The 20,457-nt window shown below is 37.0% G+C and overlaps 1 protein-coding gene across 3 annotated transcripts in view; it reads left to right on the forward strand.

Moving 5' to 3' along the window:
- LOC115218934 (transmembrane protein 230) overlaps positions 1-20,457 on the forward strand; it is a 31,501-nt gene that overhangs the window by 7,115 nt on the left and 3,929 nt on the right. For 2 of the 3 annotated variants that reach the window (XM_036508955.1, XM_029788954.2), the window contains exon 3: positions 15,150-15,272. In XM_036508955.1, coding sequence (XP_036364848.1) covers positions 15,150-15,272 — 123 coding nt within the window. Of the gene's footprint in view, positions 1-8,835; positions 8,986-15,149; positions 15,273-20,457 lie in introns of those variants that run through there. The other variant, XM_029788955.2, reaches the window with a different exon arrangement.

Genomic DNA, 20,457 nt, shown 5'->3' on the forward strand with positions numbered 1-20,457 from the left:
TAATGTGTGCATACATGCACATACACACACATATATGATAGATTCTTATAGAGAGCTATGTATGTTATCCTGGTCATTAAAAAATATTTTTGTTGGCCAACTTTAAACATTGTTTAAACTCATAAAGAACAAATGCAATGTAATGAGCAACTCCTATAAAGCAGATTGTTATTTTTTCTCTGTACATTCATTTATCAACTATATATTTTCACTGTAATTAACTGAACCTGATACACAAATGCATCCATTTAAAAATTGGTACCAACCATTGTTCATGAAAATCATGGCTCACCTGCCTTTAGTCTAGTCCATGTAGCACCATTTACACAATGGTTTACCCATGTCAAAGAAACTGCTTTAGTTGCATCAAATGACAGCTTACCTCCACTCCTCAACCATAGTGAAGGTAACCTGTCTTGGATAGTGGTCATTCTGAACAAATCCAATGGTATGCAAAAGAGGTTTTTGGCCTTATCATACAGAGATGCAATCTCTGCAAGTTGTGGTAAAGGCAACCCATCTAAGAGAATAGGTACACAATTAAAATTGATAAAGTGAAGAGGAAGCATTTTAGTCCTGACAGAACTGGTTGCATGGTAATGCACTCAATACTGTAACAAAGTTGACAAGAAGAGGAGTATCCAGCTGTAAAAACCATGTCAAAAGCATAATAGTCACACAAACAAACCATCATACTTAGTATTTGTTGATTTGGAGGAGGCTTCTGATAGTGTTCCATTCTCTGTATTCTAGTGAATGCAAAGAAACCTGTTTTAGCGGGATGGCTTGTGAGACATGCAAGCCATGTATAGGTGTTCTCTCAGCTAAGTGAGTTAGCAACAAGCTCTAAAAGAATTTATGGTTCAGGTCAGTGTTTCATCAGGGTTCATTTCTCATCTCCCCTCCTGTTTATAGTTCTTTTGGCCATGACACTGAAATTCAAGACAATCTAATTCTCTCTCATAGGTGAATTAGTCAAAGAAATAGTAAAGTTCCAAATATGTGGGAAGTGCCTAGGATTGGGATATCTAAAATCAGTTTAGTGAAGATGGAAGCTTTAGTTAGCAGAAAAGAAAACTGAATACTGCAACTAATGAAGAAGTGGCTATACTTGATATGCAGAATGGGAAAAGTTAGGGACACAGTACTGTGTCTCCACTGCAACAATGGGTAATACAAAAAGTTCAGCTGGATCTGTGTTAGGATGACAGAAGGATTTCACTTACAATAAATGCACAATTTATCAGCAAGAGAACCAAAGAAGTGAAGACTTCAACTGCTCAGAAGGCTGTTAGATATAATTGATAGCTTCTGTGAATCAAGTAAACTGATCAGTCGAGGAATTGGGTATTTTGAAGGCATAGTAGCCAGAGAAAGGATAGGGTTGAAAAATTTCAGGGAGTTATTACCTTTCATGGGGATAAAGAGCTTCTTTCTTTGGGACAGACTGCATAATGCTTATGTTCATAGCGAGCTATTGCATGGTAACAAGGCATAGTTACTGAATGTGGAGGGTATGCAAAAGCTGGAATGATATAAGGCAAGCATGCTCTGCTGCATATGAAATATGAACATGCATGAATGATGGGAAACAAATGTGCTTAGAGAAAACTGGGCTTTAGAAGTATTGGCTGTTGTGTTCTGGAGAGAAGACTTTGCTGATATGGTTGGGTGTAAAAAATCATACAGTGCAAGTTGAAGAAACTCATGGAAGAGGAATATTGAAGAAGGTGTGGGGAGAAGCGATGTGGTCTGATCTTAGGATGCTGGACCTCACAAAGATGATGATGAATGACTGCAACAAGTGAAGAGATGCTGGGTTGAGACAAACCAGTTCAACCTATGTCAGAAAAGTAAGGTAAAAATTATGTGTGTATTAGTAAAATGATGTATACTTAGGTGTTGAGTTAGATCTCTCTGTGCCAGTGAGGAATTATTAAATAAATAGAGAGAGATAAAATATGTACTAAACTAAGTAGTGGTGATATAATTGATTAAAAACATTTCACTCAGTGCCCCAGCATGACCACACTCCAAAGTACTAAAATTAATAAAAGAATAAAAGTATACATTAAATATTTTGTTTTCCTTTAAAAGCTAGTTCAAATAGTCCAGCATTTGCAAAACATCTTTATTTTACTTAATGTTTCTCATAGAACTGACAAAGGGTGGTGGATTGGCAAAATAATTTGTCAGAAGAAATTTTTCGTATTTCTTTTGGCTCTTAGCTTGTCTTAAGTATGCCACAGATTGGTTATTGTATTCATATCTATATGTTCCAATCGCTGATTCAGATTTGCATCTTCAAACGATTTTACTAGAGTGCTTGTTTAAAATCTTAAATGTAAAATTAATCAAACAATGACATTGATTTGAATGTAGAAAAGCTAGTCAGAATTAATCCAAGTCACACATCAAGTTGTATCAGTAAGCTATTTTCTTGAGTTGCTATATTTAAATTATAGTCAACTAAAGTCATATCTTATTTTATCAAACTTTGGTAAGATAATAGTCAATGTTGATGTGATTTGAACTCAGAATTGTGTAACAATAAATGAAATTATAAAACTTTCAATTCAGCACTCTACTGACTTGGGCTTTATTATAATATCATATAAATATTATTTATTATGAGTAACAACAACTTCAATTACACATTAATTGTAAATTACTTTAGTTTCTCTCCCCTTAGTAAGTATCTTCTCATATCTTTGATTTTTGCTGATTACAGAAAATCTGTATAATACTAACAATGTGTTTTTCAATAAAAGAAAATATTAAATTCATACAAACTGTTTTTAGCCAATCCTATATTGGGTTATGTGCAGATGATTTCCATCACTGTTGAGCAATCTGTATATGAGACAAATGGTACATATCAATGTTCAAACCTACTGCTTTTTAGAAATTGGCCTTGACTCTCAAAAGAGGAAATAATAGCCACTTGAATTCAAAGTCAAGATTTCTGGAGGCCTTCTCCTCACTCATTTTTAGAACCATCATTGCTGTTGTCAGTGATATTTCATCTGGCTCTGTTTGAATTCCAGGAATTCTGGGTGCCACTTAAAAACCACTGCTGATGGTGCCACATAAAATGTACTGGTGATGAAGCCATGAAAAAAGCACCCAGTACACTCTGTGGAGTGGTTGGTATTGGGAAGTGCATCCAGCTATAAAAACCAAGCCAAAACAGACTATGGAACCTGATGCAGCCCCTTGGCCTGGCCAGCATGGTAAATGGATATTAAATGTTGATGAATGAAGTTGTAATTCTCTTCAATCTTTACATTGAAGAAACAAAGAAAAAGACTATATTTCACAGTGTCTTGAATTAATAGAGAAAACACATTACTAAAGCTGAACAAATTGATTAAAGAATGTATATGAATATGTGGCAGTATATGCTTGAAGACAATGTACTGTGATGGAAAAGGAACTGAAAACATATTTCATCAGATGAAAATAGAGTTAAAATGGATAAACATGTAAATGAAATGTTGAAGAAATTCACTCACAAATATCTCAGAAATTATATTTTAAATGAATTTTAAAAATATGGGTAAGTTAGAAATCCAGTTGAAACAGTTTCTCTGCATTGAAAACTGTAGCATAGTAAAGGAAAGTATTAAAAATTAAGAAAATGTACTTATAGTTATTTTGAATATGCTTTAATTCAAGTTAATAGAAATAAAATTTTACATTATTAAAAAGCAACATCATCATTATCATTGTTTAATGTCTGCTTTCCATGCTGGCATGGGTTGGATGGTTTGATTGAGGACCAGAATCAATCTGTTTAATGTCTGATTTCCATGCTGGCATGGGTTGGATGGTTTGATTGAGGACTGGTTTGATTGAGGACCAGAATCAATCTGGTCTGGCAAAGTTTCTACAGCTGGATGCCCTTCCCAATGCCAGCCACTCCAAGAGTGTAATGGATGCTTTTTACGTGCCACCAGCATGAGGGCCAGTCAGGTGGTTCTGGCAATGAATACGCTCATGCTCAAATCCAACTTTTCTCTCAGGGTGCTTACACTCTGACGTGTATGCACACTGACATTACACGTCCAGCGGAGCATACTGGCTTCATTCCTTGCGAACTTACCCATGTCCTCAGCAGTCACAGCCCATGTTTCACTGCCATGTAGCATGGCAGTTTGCACACATGCATCATACAGTCTACCTTTTACTCTGAGCGTGAGACCCTTTGTCACCAGCAGAAGTAGGAACTCTCTGAACTTTGCCCAGGCTATTCTTATTCTAACAGCTACACTTTCAGAGCATCCACCCCAGCTACTGACTTGGTCTGGTTACTTCTGTAAAGTAAGGGAAATATTTTGAAAAATGTTTTAAATTAGAAAACTTCTTACCATATAATTCAGTCAGTATCTCAATTTTACATGTATTATGCATTTATACCCTCAGTTTTAAGTCAAGAGCCAGCATAACTTTACAAACCATAGTTCCATGCTAAAACTTTTTAAAGTTTAACTAATATAGTTCCAGGTTCAGTCCCACTTATACTATAGTCTTGGGCTGCCCAAAGCTTTGGGAGTGAATTTGGTAGACAAAAACTGAAAGAAGCCTGTTGTGCATGAGTGTGTTCTGTGTATCTGTCTTTGTCCCCCACCACTGCTTGTCAACCATCATTGGTGTGTTTACATCCCTGATAGAATAAGTACCAGACTTAAAATAAAAATAAGTACTGAAGTTGATTCATTTGACTAAAATTCTTCAAAGTTGGTGCCCCAGTATGGCCACAGTCTGATGACTGAAACAAGTAAGAGATAAAAGATTTGGGATATTTTATGATTTTCAGTGTCAAGTTATTCGTAGAAACAGTTTCAGATCTGGTTTCTGTCAACGAAGTATGAGAAACGAGCTAGAATAAGAGCATACGTGCGCACGCACACACACAACTTGATTTTTAAGATTAGGCTAGGTTTCTTCAAGGAATGTATTTCTAAATATTGAATATAAACATGGTCATTGTATAGATAATGTATGAAGAAAAATGTGTGCCTTGGGAAGTTGTAAATTCAAAGATTAGCCAAAGACTTACTTTTTTTGTTTATTTCTAACTATCCAGTGACTTTGTATACTAAGATTTCTCAATCTTCAATAATCTTTCTCAAAAGCCATACTGAAAATTTTTATTCAACCTGTTGCTCCCTATTATTTAGTGTTTAGTCTGAGCCTCTTCTACAGCTGCCATTACACACTTTGCATTGTAGAACACTCTACTACCATCTAAATTGTCTTCCTAAATCCTGTACAAAACATTACATGCAAACCAACAAGGGAGCCTCTCTGTGGTCACTGGACCTACTGGAAATAGCAACCAAATCTCCATAAAAATCACACTTTACTGTCTTAAAAAATGAATCATCCTGCTCGCAGTTATATCATGGTTGGAATGATCAAAATCAAACCAAATCAAAATAGATGAACATCAATGGAATTTGTATCTTTGTGGTTCCAGTACCGGTGGCACACAAGAAAACCATCCGAACGTGGCCGTAGCCAGTACCGCATCGACTGGCCTCCGTGCTGTGGGCACAACACACACCATCCGATCGTGGCCGTTCGCCAGCCCCATCTGGCACCTGTGTCGGTGGCACATAAGACACCATCCGAAGACCCGGCGACGTAGTCGTCCACCTGTGCATACCTTCCCTCTTATGACACTTGTGAAGACCTGTTGAGGCAAGTGTGTGACACTTGTGAAGACCTGTGAGGCAGAGGCAAGTGTGTGACACTTGTGGAGACCTGTTGAGGCAAGTGTGTGACACTTGTGAAGACCTGTTGAGGCAAGTGAAAATCAAATCAATCCAAATCAAAATAGATGAACATCAATGGAATTTGTATCTTTGTGGTTCCAGTACCGGTGGCACACAAGAAAACCATCCGAACGTGGCCGTAGCCAGTACCGCATCGACTGGCCTCCGTGCTGTGGGCACAACAAACACCATCTGATCGTGGCCGTTCGCCAGCCTCATCTGGCACCTGTGTCGGTGGCACATAAAAACACCATCCGAAGACCCGGCGACGTAGTCAGTCCACCTATGCATACCTTCCTACTTATGACACTTGTGAAGACCTGTTGAGGCAAGTGTGTGACACTTGTGTAGACCTGTTGAGGCAAGTGAAAATCAAATCAAATCAAATCAAATCAAACCAAATCAAAATAGATGAACATCAATGGAATTTGTATCTTTGTGGTACCAGTACCGTTGGCACACAAGAAAACCATCCGAACGTGGCCGTAGCCAGTACCGCATCGACTGGCCTCTGTGACGTGGGCACATAACAACACCATCCGATCGTGGCCGTTCGCCAGCCTCATCTGGCACCTGTGTCGGTGGCACATAAAAACACCAACTGAAGACCCGGCAAGACTAGTCAGGCCATAACCCGGGCCCCTACTTGGGACGTAGTCAGTCCCCTGTGCATACCTTCCTTCCTTCCTGTGACACTTGTGAAGACCTGTGAAGACCTGTTGAGGCAAGTGAAAATCAAATCAAATCAAATCAAAATGGATGAACATCAATGGAATTTGTATCTTTGTGGTACCAGTGCCGGTGGTACACAAGAAAACCATCCGAACGTGGCCGTAGCAGTACCGCATCGACTGGCCTCCGTGCTGTGGGCACGTAACAAACACCATCCGATCGTGCCGTTCGCCAGCCTCATCTGGCACCTGTGTCGGTGGCACATAAAAACACCATCCGAAGACCCGGCAAGACTAGTCAGGCCATAACCCGTGGCCCCTACCTGGGACGTAGTCAGTCCACCTGTGCATACCTTCCTTCTTGTGACACTTGTGAAGACCTGTTGAGGCAAGTGAAAATCAAATCAAAACAAATCAAAATAGATGAACATCAATGGAATTTGTATCTTTGTGGTACTAGTGCCGGTGGCACACAAGAAAATCATCCGAACGTGGCCGTAGCCAGTACCGCATAGACTGGCCTCCGTGCTTTGGGGACGTAACAAACACCATCCGATCGTGGCCGTCCGCCAGCCTCATCTGGCACCTGTCGGTGGCACATAAAAACACCATCCGAGCGTGGCCGTCTGCCAGCCTCGTCTGGCACCTGTGTCGGTGGCACATAAAAACACCATCCGAGCGTGGCCGTTCGCCAGCCTCGTCTGGCACCTGTGTCGGTGGCACATAAAATCACCCACTACACTCTCGGAGTGGTTGGCGTTAGGAAGGGCATCCAGCTGTAGAAACACTGCCAGATCTGACTGGCCTGGTGCAGCCTTCGGGCTCCCCAGACCCCAGTTGAACCGTCCAACCCATGCTAGCATGGAAAACGGACGCTAAATGATGATGATGATGATGATGATGTTCTGTTTGATCGGGGCTGTCTTGGAACTAAGCAGCAGTATTTTGTTCCGTAAACTACTGCTCTTTGAAACTCATATTTTTTCAGGTATTACATGGATCCCTAAAATGACATTTTATGGCAATCAAAACAATATCACACATCTTCACCCTTTCAATCCAAAACATGGTCCCCACACTGTACAAACTATTCCTTTTTTTTCTTTCAGATAGGGATTGTAAAAAAAATTTAAAAATTGCTTGAGGGGAATCAAATAGTAATTTCAGTATTGTAAGTTACTATTTGTAATAAATTATTGCTTGGGTATTTACCTCCCACCTACTTGTAATCATTTTTTTACTATACACCACTCTGTGTTCATTCATAAAAATCTTGTATACTTCTTTAGTTATTCTTTTATTTGTTTCAGTCATTTGCCTGTGGCCTTGCTGGAGCACTGCCTTTAGTCGAACAGATCGATACCAGGACTTATTCTTTGTAAACCTAGTACTTATTCTATCGGCCTCTTTTGCTAAACCGCTAAGTTACAGCAACATTGGCTGTCAAGCGATGGTTGGGAGAAAAACACAGACACACAAACATACACGCATATATACATATATGTATGACAGGCTTCTTTCAGTTTACGTCTACCAAATCCACTAACAAGGCTTTGGCTGGCCTGAAGCTATAGTAGAAGACACTTGCCCAAGGTGCCATGCAGTGGGACTGAACCTGGAGCCATGTGGTTGGTAAGCAAGCTACTTACCACACAGCCACTCCTGTTTAAGATCTACAGGAACACCTAAACAATGTTTTGCTGAGGAGATTTAATAAGACTAAAACATGTCTGGAGTTGGGTTAGGGTTAGATCAGACTCACACTTTATTACATTTCATATTTTAATTTAATTATAATTTGGTGGTCGTTTCTTTCCTTAAGAATTATCCATCTAAATAATGGTTACTCTCATCCTTAAAGTTGGTGTAATCTTAATTAAAATTTCTTGGCTTACTACATCAAATTTGCTAGTACCCACATTCATTTGACTTATTGTTCCAGCAATCAAAAACAAAACCAAAACTTTTGTAGTCTAAATTGTGGGACTGGTTTTTATCTCTCTTCTAATATGTAGGCACTTATAGACATATATACTCTCATCTGTCTGTATTTTACTATCTTGCTCTCTCTCTCTATTTCTCCTTCTCTTATCTCTTGTTCTTTCAGGATCTTACTACTATCCCTTAATCTCTCCTACTCACTCTTTTTCCACACCCAACAACATTGTAATCACTTATATCTGTATTTAATAGCTTGGCTTTCTCTTATAGTAGCCACTTACTTAATGCTACCACATTAAAATATCTTCACTGTTGATACAGCCAATCTTCTCCCTTTCATTTGATCCCACCCTTGTATTCATTTACATATGCATATGTCAAGTTGACTTGCCTGGAGAATACTTCCTGTCTCTTTCACTGACTCTTTCTCCCTCTTGTGTGTGTGTGCATGTAACACCTGATATTTAATTAGGTGTAGAGAAGAAAACAAAATCAAACACAAAACCACTCAACCTGAGTTTGCATGGTTTTGTCAGTAAATTCACTGCAAAATGACCAAAAAGGACAAATCTGATTGTCTACTAAGATTTCAGGTCAGTTTTACCTCACTTTTCAAAATTGAATATGTGCTCGTGTGTATGATTGCTTTCTATTTTTTTCCTTTCTTCCTTTACATATCATTTTTTCTACTAACACATTCTGGTTTCAGATTATTTGTTCAATTTTTAAACGTTTCCATTATTCAGAATTTATTACTTGTTATGTCCCAGGCATGGCTATGTGGTAAGAAGTTTGCTTCCCAATCACATGGTTTCAGGTTCAGTCCCACTGTGTGACACTTTGGGCAAGTGTCTTATAATTCTAGCTCTGGGCTGACCAAAGTTTTCTAATTGCATTTGGTAGATGAAAACTGAAATAAGCTTGTCATGTTTGTGTGTATGTGAGTGTTACTCTTACTGTTTCCTTGCTTTGACATCATAGTTGTAAACAAGTATTACCACAATTTGGGTATCCATAACTTAGTGGAAATTCCTAAAAACAAGATCCTGTGTAAGACAGTTCAGTATTCTCTGTAAATGTGCAAAAACTGTTTTAGGGGCTACATACTTTGTATTGTTGTTATTGGATTAGCAAAACAATTTTGAGAACGGAACCATGGGACAAGCCCCGCTTCCCTGGGAATTACTGGGTATGTCAGCTAGTATATACATATGCATATATGGTACAGAACATCACCAACAATAAACAACATGAAATATGAAAACAAATGAGTTCAATACACAAACAACGAGAGAAACAACTGGAAAACAGGACAAGTAACACAAAGAACGATCCTTCATCAGTTGTTGGCTGTCTATCTACTCATTTCAAGCATTGAATGGGAATATGAGTCTTTGAAGACAGTTGCCCCATAAGTACCAAAATAAAATTTGGGGTTTATGGAGGGTCAAAGTTGGGAACAAAAACAGGATAGTGGAGACATACAAGGAAACTGAATGAAAACAAACATAGAGGGTCATTAGACCAGAATGAGGGTAAAATAGCAAATGCTGGAGAAATATTTTCTTTGACAAGAGAAAAGATAGAAGAGAGAGATAGGGTACATTTAATCCTAAGGACAGTTTTGAAAGAAAAGAAAGATGATTACATGAGGAAAAGAAAGATGGACAGTGTTCTTGCTTCCTTTTTATAAATATTTTGAAATATGGCAGTAGAGTGGTAAAAACAAAGTGAATCTGAACATATCGAGGTTAGATCTTGCTAGGATTGATTTTTACTAAGGCACACATCATTTACTTGGATAAATTCAATCAATATATTTGTAGTGTAATATTAGGATTGTTAAATAATTATCGATGAATAACAACATTTGGTGGACTGTGTTATGTGCATAATGGTCACTGTACTAATATTGGTATTAGTTCTCAAAAAGTTTTATTAACCTGAAACATTTGTATTTACATGTATTCAACAGTTGAATAAATAGAACAGCATTCAAGAGATATCGAATAAAATAAGCACAAATTTTCATTGTAAAATATGCTAAATATTGATACAAAGACTATACAAAATTATTTCTTTCTACTATAGGCACAAGGCCTGAAATTTTGGGGGAGGGGCTAGTCAATTACATCAACTCCAGTGTTTGACTGATACTTATTTTATCGATCCCAAAAGGATGAAAGACAAAGTCGACCTCAGCAGAATTTGAATGCAGGATGTGAAAATGGACAAAATGCTGCCTTAAGACTATATATAATTACTGAGAACAAATTTTGGCATAGAATTCATAGGTTCAATACTTTTTAAGAAGCATTCAGTTTCCGTCTAACGAATCAACTCAGTGGTTGGAAAGCAGACTTCTTACTACACAGCCATGCCTGCACCTGTTGTCAAAAAGAAAATATTCCGTTAAAAAGGACTAGAGTTTGAGCTTGTTTTCTAAATGAGATTACTGGGACTAAGTGAATAAAGTTTCTTGCTTAAGGATTGCAAAATAAGAAGTAAATAGATAAATTAGATAAAAGTTAATTAAAGCTTGAAAATCATTACTAATACTCAATTCTTCTAGCTTGTTTACAATGAGTTTTGAAGTAGTCTGGTGCCTGTAAAAACTGGCTAATGTCAGAAACTCTTCATGTATTGTTGTTAATCTCTTGATTCAACCTTGCCTGACATCACTTGTGCTTTCATGAGAGAAAAATAAATACTGTTTTACATTGAAATTTCCCATCATGATTTTATATAGATTCTATTTGATAAATTTTGTTCTAAACATGAACTTAGATAATAAAAACATAAGGTGTTTTACTAAATCCATTTTATATTGTAATTTATGAATAATAGTGTCGCTGGTTACAGATTTCAAAAGGGCCAACCACAAATTCACAGCATTTTTGATCCAGAACAAATTTTTCGAGGGATTTCATTCATAAAAACATCAGTTTTTCATTTTCCTTGCTGATGTTTATATCCTTCATCAATATATACTGGTGAAAGATACATATACACAGTTGCAGTTTGGCAATTCTACTCACAAGTCGTTGGAAAAATTAAGACTGTAATTAAATACAGTGCCATACAATCAGATTGTATACTGAACCATGATTGGGAAGAAACATCTGTAACCATCCAACTGTGCCAGAGTTTAAACTTACAGTGTGGGTCTAGTAGAGATCAATTAACCAGAAATCTGTAACATAAGTCATCAGTGTTGTAATGTTCATTTTTTTTTTTTTTTTATATTTCATTAGTTATTTTCATTCCAAGCTAGTCATTGACACACTTGGTTATTCTAATCTATCTTCAGTCTAGAATTACCTAGACAGGTAGGTATGAGAACACTGTCCTGATAAATAGAAGAAAATGTTAAAGCAAACTGAGTGGTATCATAATCATTGAACCATATAGGTATCATGTAACACTATTTGGTAAAAGGTTTCTGGAGCAAATCAATTTGATAGAACCAGTCCTCCTAGCTAAACCTAGAGGTGGAGTTGAATTCAACATCAAAAGCTAATGAATCACTCATGTTATGTAGTGATGCTGCTGCTTACAGCTTTAAATTGTTCATATAATGCAGTACGTATTTATAACTAGACAAACTGGGTTACTTCTGAGTTATACCTTTTAGTCACAACACCATGCTGATGACAGTAAACAAACCACTTACCTTTTAACTGGTTATCTGTTATCCTATTAGCTTGGCCATTCAAGTTCTCAAAATGGGTTAGGTGAGTTAGTAAATTTTGGCATAGAGTTCATTGATTAAATATTTTTAAAGAAGCATTCTGTTTCAAGGTGGAGAACTAAAAAAAGAAGAAGAAAACACTTTCAGTCCTGTACAAACAAAATCATTTGCTAAGGTCTCTACATGACCAAATCTCAAACAACAACATCCGAGAACAATGCCAGCAACAGCTGACCATTAAAGACCAAATCCGGCAGTGCAGGCTAAAGTGGTTTGGCTACATTTACAGGATGCGTATCAGAAGACCACCACACCAACTTTTGTGATGGCAGTGACCCATGTACTGGAGATTCCAGCACAGCACACCAAAAAAGACACGAGTGAAACAAATTGAGGAAGACCTGAAGTTGCAGCGCCTCAACCTTAAGCATGTTAAGGCCAGTGCCATGGATCAGAAAGCATGGAATAATATCATCACCAGAGTCCATCATCCAGTGGTACCCACAGCAGTATATTGGTTAAGAGGACAGCATCCCCATCCAGTTGCCAGCTAGAGATTTTACTTACTTATTAATACAGTGTAAACTTAGATCTTCTGTCAATTTTTGTCTTATTGCTATGACAACAACCTTTTATCTTATTGCTATGAGAACAGCTTTTGCTCATCTAAATTCTCTTTCAGAAGTTTTTTCTGAGATAGTGCATTACAGCATGTGCTGTTCAATGCTTGCACATTTTTACATACTTTAGAATACCAGTGCATTTTTTTCTTAAATCACAAACCTGATCTTAGTTTTTTTTTCTATCCATTTGGTGCATGGGCATTGTTTACATTCTTTTACAAACTAATAAAAGCAATACGGATATGCTCAACATTCCCACTCAGTTATATGATCTTAAAAAATATTTGACCCAATATCAACTAAAGAGTTAAAATATTTCTGTACAGTATTGTAATACATTTTACTTTACTATTATCACCACTAACATCTGAGAGACATTGTAATACTATGGCGCAATATATTTCAATTTCATATTATTAGTTTCATTTTCTCTAAAGCCCTTTGCTTATCTAGCATATTACCAAAATGAATATCATGCAAAACAGGTGGCTGTGTAGTATGCTACAACATACCAACCCAAAGCATAACATTAGCAGCAGCTATACACACACACATATATATATATATATCTTTATCATTTAACGTCCGTGTTCCATGCTAGCATGGGTGGAACAGTACCACAAGAGCTACCCAAGGCTGAAGTCTGCATGAGACTTCTGACTGTTTTGGCAGGATTTTTACAGCTGGATGCCCTTCTTAACATCAACCACTCAGCAGAGTGGACTTAGTGCTTTTTATGTGGCACAAGCACAAGCGAGGTCAGTTTTGGCAAGGTTTTTACAGCTGGATGCACTTCCGAACACCAACCACTTTACAGTGTGGACTGGGTACTTTTAAGTGGCACCTGCACTGACGGGGTCACCAAGTACTTGCAAGACATAAAAAATCTTTTGAGAGGGGGCAGGCATTGGAGGAGGTGATGATGAAAAAGTTATAGTGAGACAGATATAGGTGTCTTGCTGAAGAGGAAGTACAAGGTTGCCCGGCCAGAGAGAGAAAGATAAGGAATGAAGACAGACACAAGTGTGCTACCACAAAGAAAATACACGGTTGCCCAGCCTGAGGGAAGTGCTGGTGAAGGAGAGAGAGAGAGTGGGAGACTACAGGATGGAGATGGTGGCAAAATGCTGGGGTCGATTCATTCAACTATAAATTCTTCATAGTGGTGCCCCAGCATGGCCACAGTCAAATGACTGAAACAAGTAAAAGATAAAAGACTAAAAGGCAAACATTGTTAAAAATATATTGTACTTCCTGGTTTCAGTAGTTTGAGATACCAATATGAGCCTTCAACCAATCAATCAAGCAAACACATATCAAGATAAGTTTTTGGTATTTCAACATGTAAGGTCAAGGAGAAATGATTGTACACAAGACAAAACAAGTAATTTATCTTAGCCAAATAGTTAATGCTGTTTCTGTTGGAGGATTAAAATTTATGGGCTCTGAATCCACATTGTAATCTCAGTTATTATAATTATTTTGTTTTTTATGTTTCCTCGTTACCATCAAATGTCTAATTAATTATGTAGGATTTATGCTTTGAAATTCTGAATGATGTTTCTCAATATTTCCACCAATATCTGTGCAACCATCCCTCTGTCTGTCTGTCTGTCTGTCTCTCTCTCTCTCTCTCACACACACACACACACTCACACTCTTAGTTTGCCTCTTTCAACCTCTATACTCTATCTACTAAGGCCCTTGCTACTGACCACGTTTGTCGTACAATTATTGAAGCTGAACATCCTCATATGGACCAAGTCTCTCATCTGAAGATAATTTCCTTACACTTGTTTTGGAGGCCCTCAGAAAGGTGCTGCCCTTCCTCTTCCAACTAAGCCTTAAAATGTTCAGTCTCATAAGTCTGAAAGAGACTTCAACAGTTTTGGGCACAGCCTCTCTTCCTACATCTTATAAAATAAAATGTGCCTGCCTATATCTCATTTCTTTCTCTTTTTTTTTCTGTCAATTTCTATGTTTGTTTAACTCTTTAGCATTTAAACCAGTCATCATCATCATCATCATCATCGTTTAACGTCCGTTCTCCATGCTAGCATGGGTTGGACGGTTCGACCGGGGATCTGGGAAGCCAGAAGGCTGCACCAGGCTCCAGTCTTATCTTGCAATGTTTCTACAGCTGGATGCCCTTCTCATATCTGGCCCAAATATTTTACCTGATTTATGTTCAAGCCAGCTAGACCTGGCCTATCACACTTGCTCTACAATGTTATTCTAAAAACAATCACACCATTGAAATCTCAAAGCTATGAGATAATGCATGATTAATTCAAAAACAATGTGAATGAATAAGCATTACATCTGACAGAGTAATCTGAATACTAAAGAATTAAATTGTCTGTGTTTTGTTTTTTGGTCTAATTTTTTTGCCTCTTTTTCCCAATCTTCTTCTTCTCATCCATTTATTGGTTTCTTATTTCAGTTTGAAAAGCCTCCATCAAAGATTCCTTACAAGGCAATAGCTTTGGCTACTGCCTTATTTGCTGTTGGTACCCTTCTCATCTCTATCGGTGCTTTGCTGTTAACAGGCCACATTAGCAGTGAGGTAAACTAAGTTTTATTGTATTTTGGTTTATTTTCTTAATGCTTTAGCATTTAAACCACCCACATCCAACCCTCTAATATTCTACTTGTTTTTTGACCAAACTGACCAAATACAGTCTCTTACACCTGCCCTACAATGTTATACTAAAAGTAAACAATAACGTTATTGAAATCTCAAAGCTACAAGATAATACATGATTAATTCGAAACAATGTGAATAAATAAGCATTTGACAAACTAATCTGCTTGCTAAAGGGTTAAAAGAGATGGCAGTTTTGATCCAAGTCTCCATCTCTTTCAAATGAACAAAGACTCATGTTTTTGTAACTTTGTAAAAGAAATTAAAATTTTAAAAAAAGAAAAATTATATTTCAGACTTTCAATTTGATTTTGAGTTTCAATTTCAGATTTTGGTTTTTATGAAAATATTCGTTTAAAATTTCAAAATAAAATTAAAAAAATTTAAGAAATCGTTTATTTTAAATCGCAGTTCAGAACATGTCTCTGTCTATAATGCCAAAACTAATTTGTGTGTCAGTGTGTCACACAATTTGGCTCCTTCCTCCCTATTCTCTCACTATTCAGTTACACTTCTATTCCTCTTGGTGGGGTGAGAGTAATAGTAGGCATAGAAAAGGTGAGGGCTGTAGTAGATTGACAGTTGAGATGGTAATGGGGTGATAGTAAAAGTATGAGCTGTAGTTGTGATAGAGGCAGAAGCAATGGTGATGATGGTGGTGGTGTGGTAGCTAAGGTGGTCAAGCATGATAGTAAGGGATGTGAAAGACAGTGGTGATGGTGGTGGAGAAGAAGACAACCAGTCTGAATGGTGTGTTGTAGTGGCGATGGTGGTGGTACTGGTGATGGTGGTGGTACTGGTGATGGTGATGGTTGAAAACAATCAACAGAAAGAAAGAGAGGAAGAGAAAGAAAGAGGTTAGACAGAAAAATAATTGTACTGACCCTCCACTGGGAAGACGAAAAATATTGTTTATCATGAAGCTTTTTGACGAAAATTGTTCATTGCTTGAAAAATATTGGTCAAGTTTAATAAAATTTAATATCTATTCAATGCAGGAAGTGTCATTATTGGGCTCAAGGCCCAATGAAGAGCCCTCTACAGGAGCTTGCTTATAAGCTGGTCCCTAATAATGCCACTTCCCTGACTTAATCTAGTGAACATATAAAAGAGTCTCTATATGGCTGCTTGATACTTGCTAGAAATAGCAGCCAAGTCTCTCAAATAACAATCTACTGTTAAAAAAAAGGAATTTGATGAACTTTGGAAAAAAAAAACAATCCTAGATTGCTATAACTACTGTCTTTGATCACAGGTGTGCTTGATCAAGATTTATGTGGGATTAAACAATACCAACAATGATTTAGTAAACAAAATATCTAATGTAAACCATTAAAATAAATACTACTTTATTTACTAACTATGCAGTTCAATGTTCTCTATTTCTTTGTCACACTGTACCAACCACTCCATCAAGTCCTCCTTCTCTAGAGCATTAAGCCCTCTGGACTTCCCTTCCTACCCTTACATTTCTTGCCACAATCAGCTTGAAATTATTCAAAAGGGATATTAACCATGTTAGTCATACTAGTCTCAGAGGACTAGTATGAAGGCCATGGTCCCAGTCTCTTCTTTCATGCTAGTAAAAATAAGTTTTAATTTGATACTGTCCTGCCTAGCCGCACCCATGTTGTTGTTATTGTTTAACCTCATCATCCAAGCTTTTACTCAGATAATGTAGCTGGAGTTACATTATCTAATATGTCGTTCCTTTTTTAAGATGATAGGATGTGATTTTATAGAGATTTGGCTGCTGTTGCTAGCCGTTCAAGCAATTATGTAGAAATACTTTGTTTTTATCAGCTCTGTCTTATGTGTTTATATTAGCAAGAAGGATAACAGATCACTTTTAACCTTTGCAACCACTCAGACAGAATAAAGTGGTCAGCATTTAGGACAGACAGTTTGATATTAAAACACCTGCTCCGAGAATAAAAATCAATGTAACCAACACAGAGAGTATAATACAGCCAAATAAAAGAAAGAAACAAGGCTATTTAATTTTCTTTGAAGTTGGTCTGTAAAATAAATTTGATATAAAGTTAGAAATGCTCAAGGAATATATTTCTGTCATTATTGTTTTGACAGCCCTTTTTTTTATGCAGGCATAGATTAAATCATCTTTTGTGTGAGGTCTAACATCTTGAGATCTGATTGTACTACTGGTTTCTAGGTCTTCCTCTTAAACATTTATCCTTCAGCAATGGCACAACACTCATTTCTCACTTTATACATCTACCTTTCATTTAGATCACAAAAAAACTTTGTTGTCAACAGAAGAAACTGATCCCTAAACCACTTCTACATTTTCTTTATTTTGACAGCTATGCTTTTGTTATAAATCCAGCAGTAATTAGATTACCTGACTAATAGGAACTATCAAGTATGATCAGTGAACTTCCTGGGCAGTTAACATCATTTCATGATTACTTCTACAACTAATTGCTTTTGTGCTTCTATTACATCTAAAGTTTTAATTCTCTTTATTTTGTTACATCATCATCATCAAGATCTCTTAACTGATGCAGCCAGTTGTTGACACTTTCATAGTCTGCCATTGCCACTGGTCTCTGTTCTCTGACATGTGTAACAGGTCCTCTGTGTTGTGTCTTGTCCAGTCCTTGATGTTGTCAAACCAGGATTTTCTCTGTTTGCCTTTCTTTTGTCCGCCCTCAGCTGTGCCCTGAAGAATAGCAGGAATCTGTGGCATTATATTTTGCCACACAATACAGAATAAAAAAACCATATTAACTGCATTATGCAGATTCCACTAACCCATTTGGTCATAAGAGAACTATGTATCTTATCTAGGTACCCATCTACCACACACACACTTCAGATGAACAAATGCAAAACGGAACTATGTTATATGTAAATGTAAACATATAAACATTGAATAGATAGAACATAAAGAGAAAATATTTTATTTCATTGCTTGTCTCATTTTATTTTGTTGCTTGTCTCATATTGGTACTTCATTGTAAGGTCACTCTAGGTTCTGTCTCTCCATAAACATTATGATTAGGTTACTCTGTTTTCTTTTTTACTAGTTTCTAAAGCAGTAAAACCTGAATAACTACTTTTATCAAACTAATTATCTTGACTTTCTTTCTCTATTTATAAGAAAATAATTTCTCTTGTCTTTAAATAAACTTACAATTGTTGTATATTTTGTTTCACTGGCTTCTGTTTACTTTAGCTATTAGTCTGAAAATGATACCCAACATTGGTTTGATGCCAGTATAGAGAGAGAGAAATTAGATGTTAATATAGTTGTTGGTAGTGATGATACTTATCATTAAGTTATTTAAAAGATATTAATAGGGATTTGACAGCAATAATGGTGATGATGTTGATAATAGCCGTGATTGGAGATGAGAAAATTGATTCTGTTTCTGAAGTGTCAATTAATTACAAGGAGGTGGGTGAGATTTGTAGGTTTTTGCATATATGTATGAGTGCATCATCATCATCATTTAATGTCTGTTTCCCATGCGGGCATGGGTTGGGTGGTTTGACAGGAGCTAGTCAACAAGAGAGCTACCCAGGTTCCAATTTGTCTGTTTTGGCATGGGTGCTTTTACATGGTGCCTATACAAGTGCCCTTTATGTAGCACTGGTATGAGTGCTTTTTTAAATGGTGCCTGGCACAAGTGCTTTTAATGTGGAGCCAGCACAAGTGCTCTCTATGTGGCACTGGCACAAAATTAATAAGTTACCAAGTTGATATATTATGAGACTGAACAGTGATGAGTCAACAGTCTGTATCACATCCTCACAACTTCAGAGGAAATAGGTACAAAGAATAGTCACAGCCAGTTGTTGTGAAGAGCACTGTATAATTAATGAATGCTTCATTAGTTTATAGGTTTGAATACTCCTGTTAATCTTGAATAGGCATCAGCAAACCCTTATAATGTAATAAAATCCTGAAATCCATAGGACCAAAGGCAATTTAATTTCTTCCTCAATATATCCATTTGTCTAAAGCAGTAGTTCCCAAACTTTTTTCTGGCTGCCACCCACTTGGCACCCAGATCACCCCTCCCCCTCCCCACCACAAATATAGACCACTTTCTGCAGCAAATTCAAAACAACTGTATTTCACAAATAAAACTTAAACCTAATTAATCTATTAATTTTTTTTTTTACATCTATCACCTCATTTTGGCCACCCCATTATCATCCCACTTTTCTTCAACATCCCACTGGATCCTTCCACCACCCCCAAGGGGGCAGTACTGCTCATTTTGGAAACCACTAGTCTAAAGTAAGAAGTAAAATGAATATGTATATCTGTAAACACTTGGAAAAGAATACTATGCATCCTGTTAAGTTTGAAACCCTAAAAAATTTGCTTAAATAAGAGCAGAAAATATGAACATTTAAATTCAGAAATGGAAAATATTGTCATCTGGTAGTCTATCTCCTATAGTAATGTACTTCATGGCCCAGCAATTACATTATTTGGGAAGAGTGCATGAATGAAGATGAATAAAAATAGAAGCCCCACTGTTATTTTTATGCCTCTTCTAAGATCTTAGCATGTGAAATTTGTTGTTTGCTTAATCCCAGATCAGCTGTACTCAAGCAAAACTTATGCTCAAAGACATTCTAGCAATAATAGTCTTATCTTTTTAGTTTGGTAAGTTGTGGATGGCTGTATTTGTTGTTGGTTGTTACCAATGGCAGGCAGCTCTGTTGGTTAGCAAGAGAGAAATAGTCTCATTATAGTCAGTGTAGAATTGTCTAACCTGCATTTTCAAATGGGCCAGATAGAGCTAAGGTAATTTTTTTCCAGTGTATTAATGACCAATGTTTTGAAGTTAATTAATGGGACATTTTTCATTTTTTTTATGGCAACAAAATGATAGGTTTTTGGTTGATACTGCAAACAGTTACAATATACGTAGCTTATCAAGGAGGCTGGGGTGACAGTTATAAACTCCAGGTGCATAAGAATCTCTGTCAAGAATTCTCTCTATTATTTTGTGAAAGTCATTTCCTTGGTCTTAGCGTCTCTAGTGGAACTGGGAGACGGAGTGCAGGTGCTGAATAAATTTTCCCATGAATCCAATGGTTGCTAGGGCCATTTAGTTTCTCAGGA

Source organism: Octopus sinensis, linkage group LG14 (genome assembly GCF_006345805.1).
Source record: "Octopus sinensis linkage group LG14, ASM634580v1, whole genome shotgun sequence".
Classification (NCBI taxonomy): domain Eukaryota; kingdom Metazoa; phylum Mollusca; class Cephalopoda; order Octopoda; family Octopodidae; genus Octopus; species Octopus sinensis.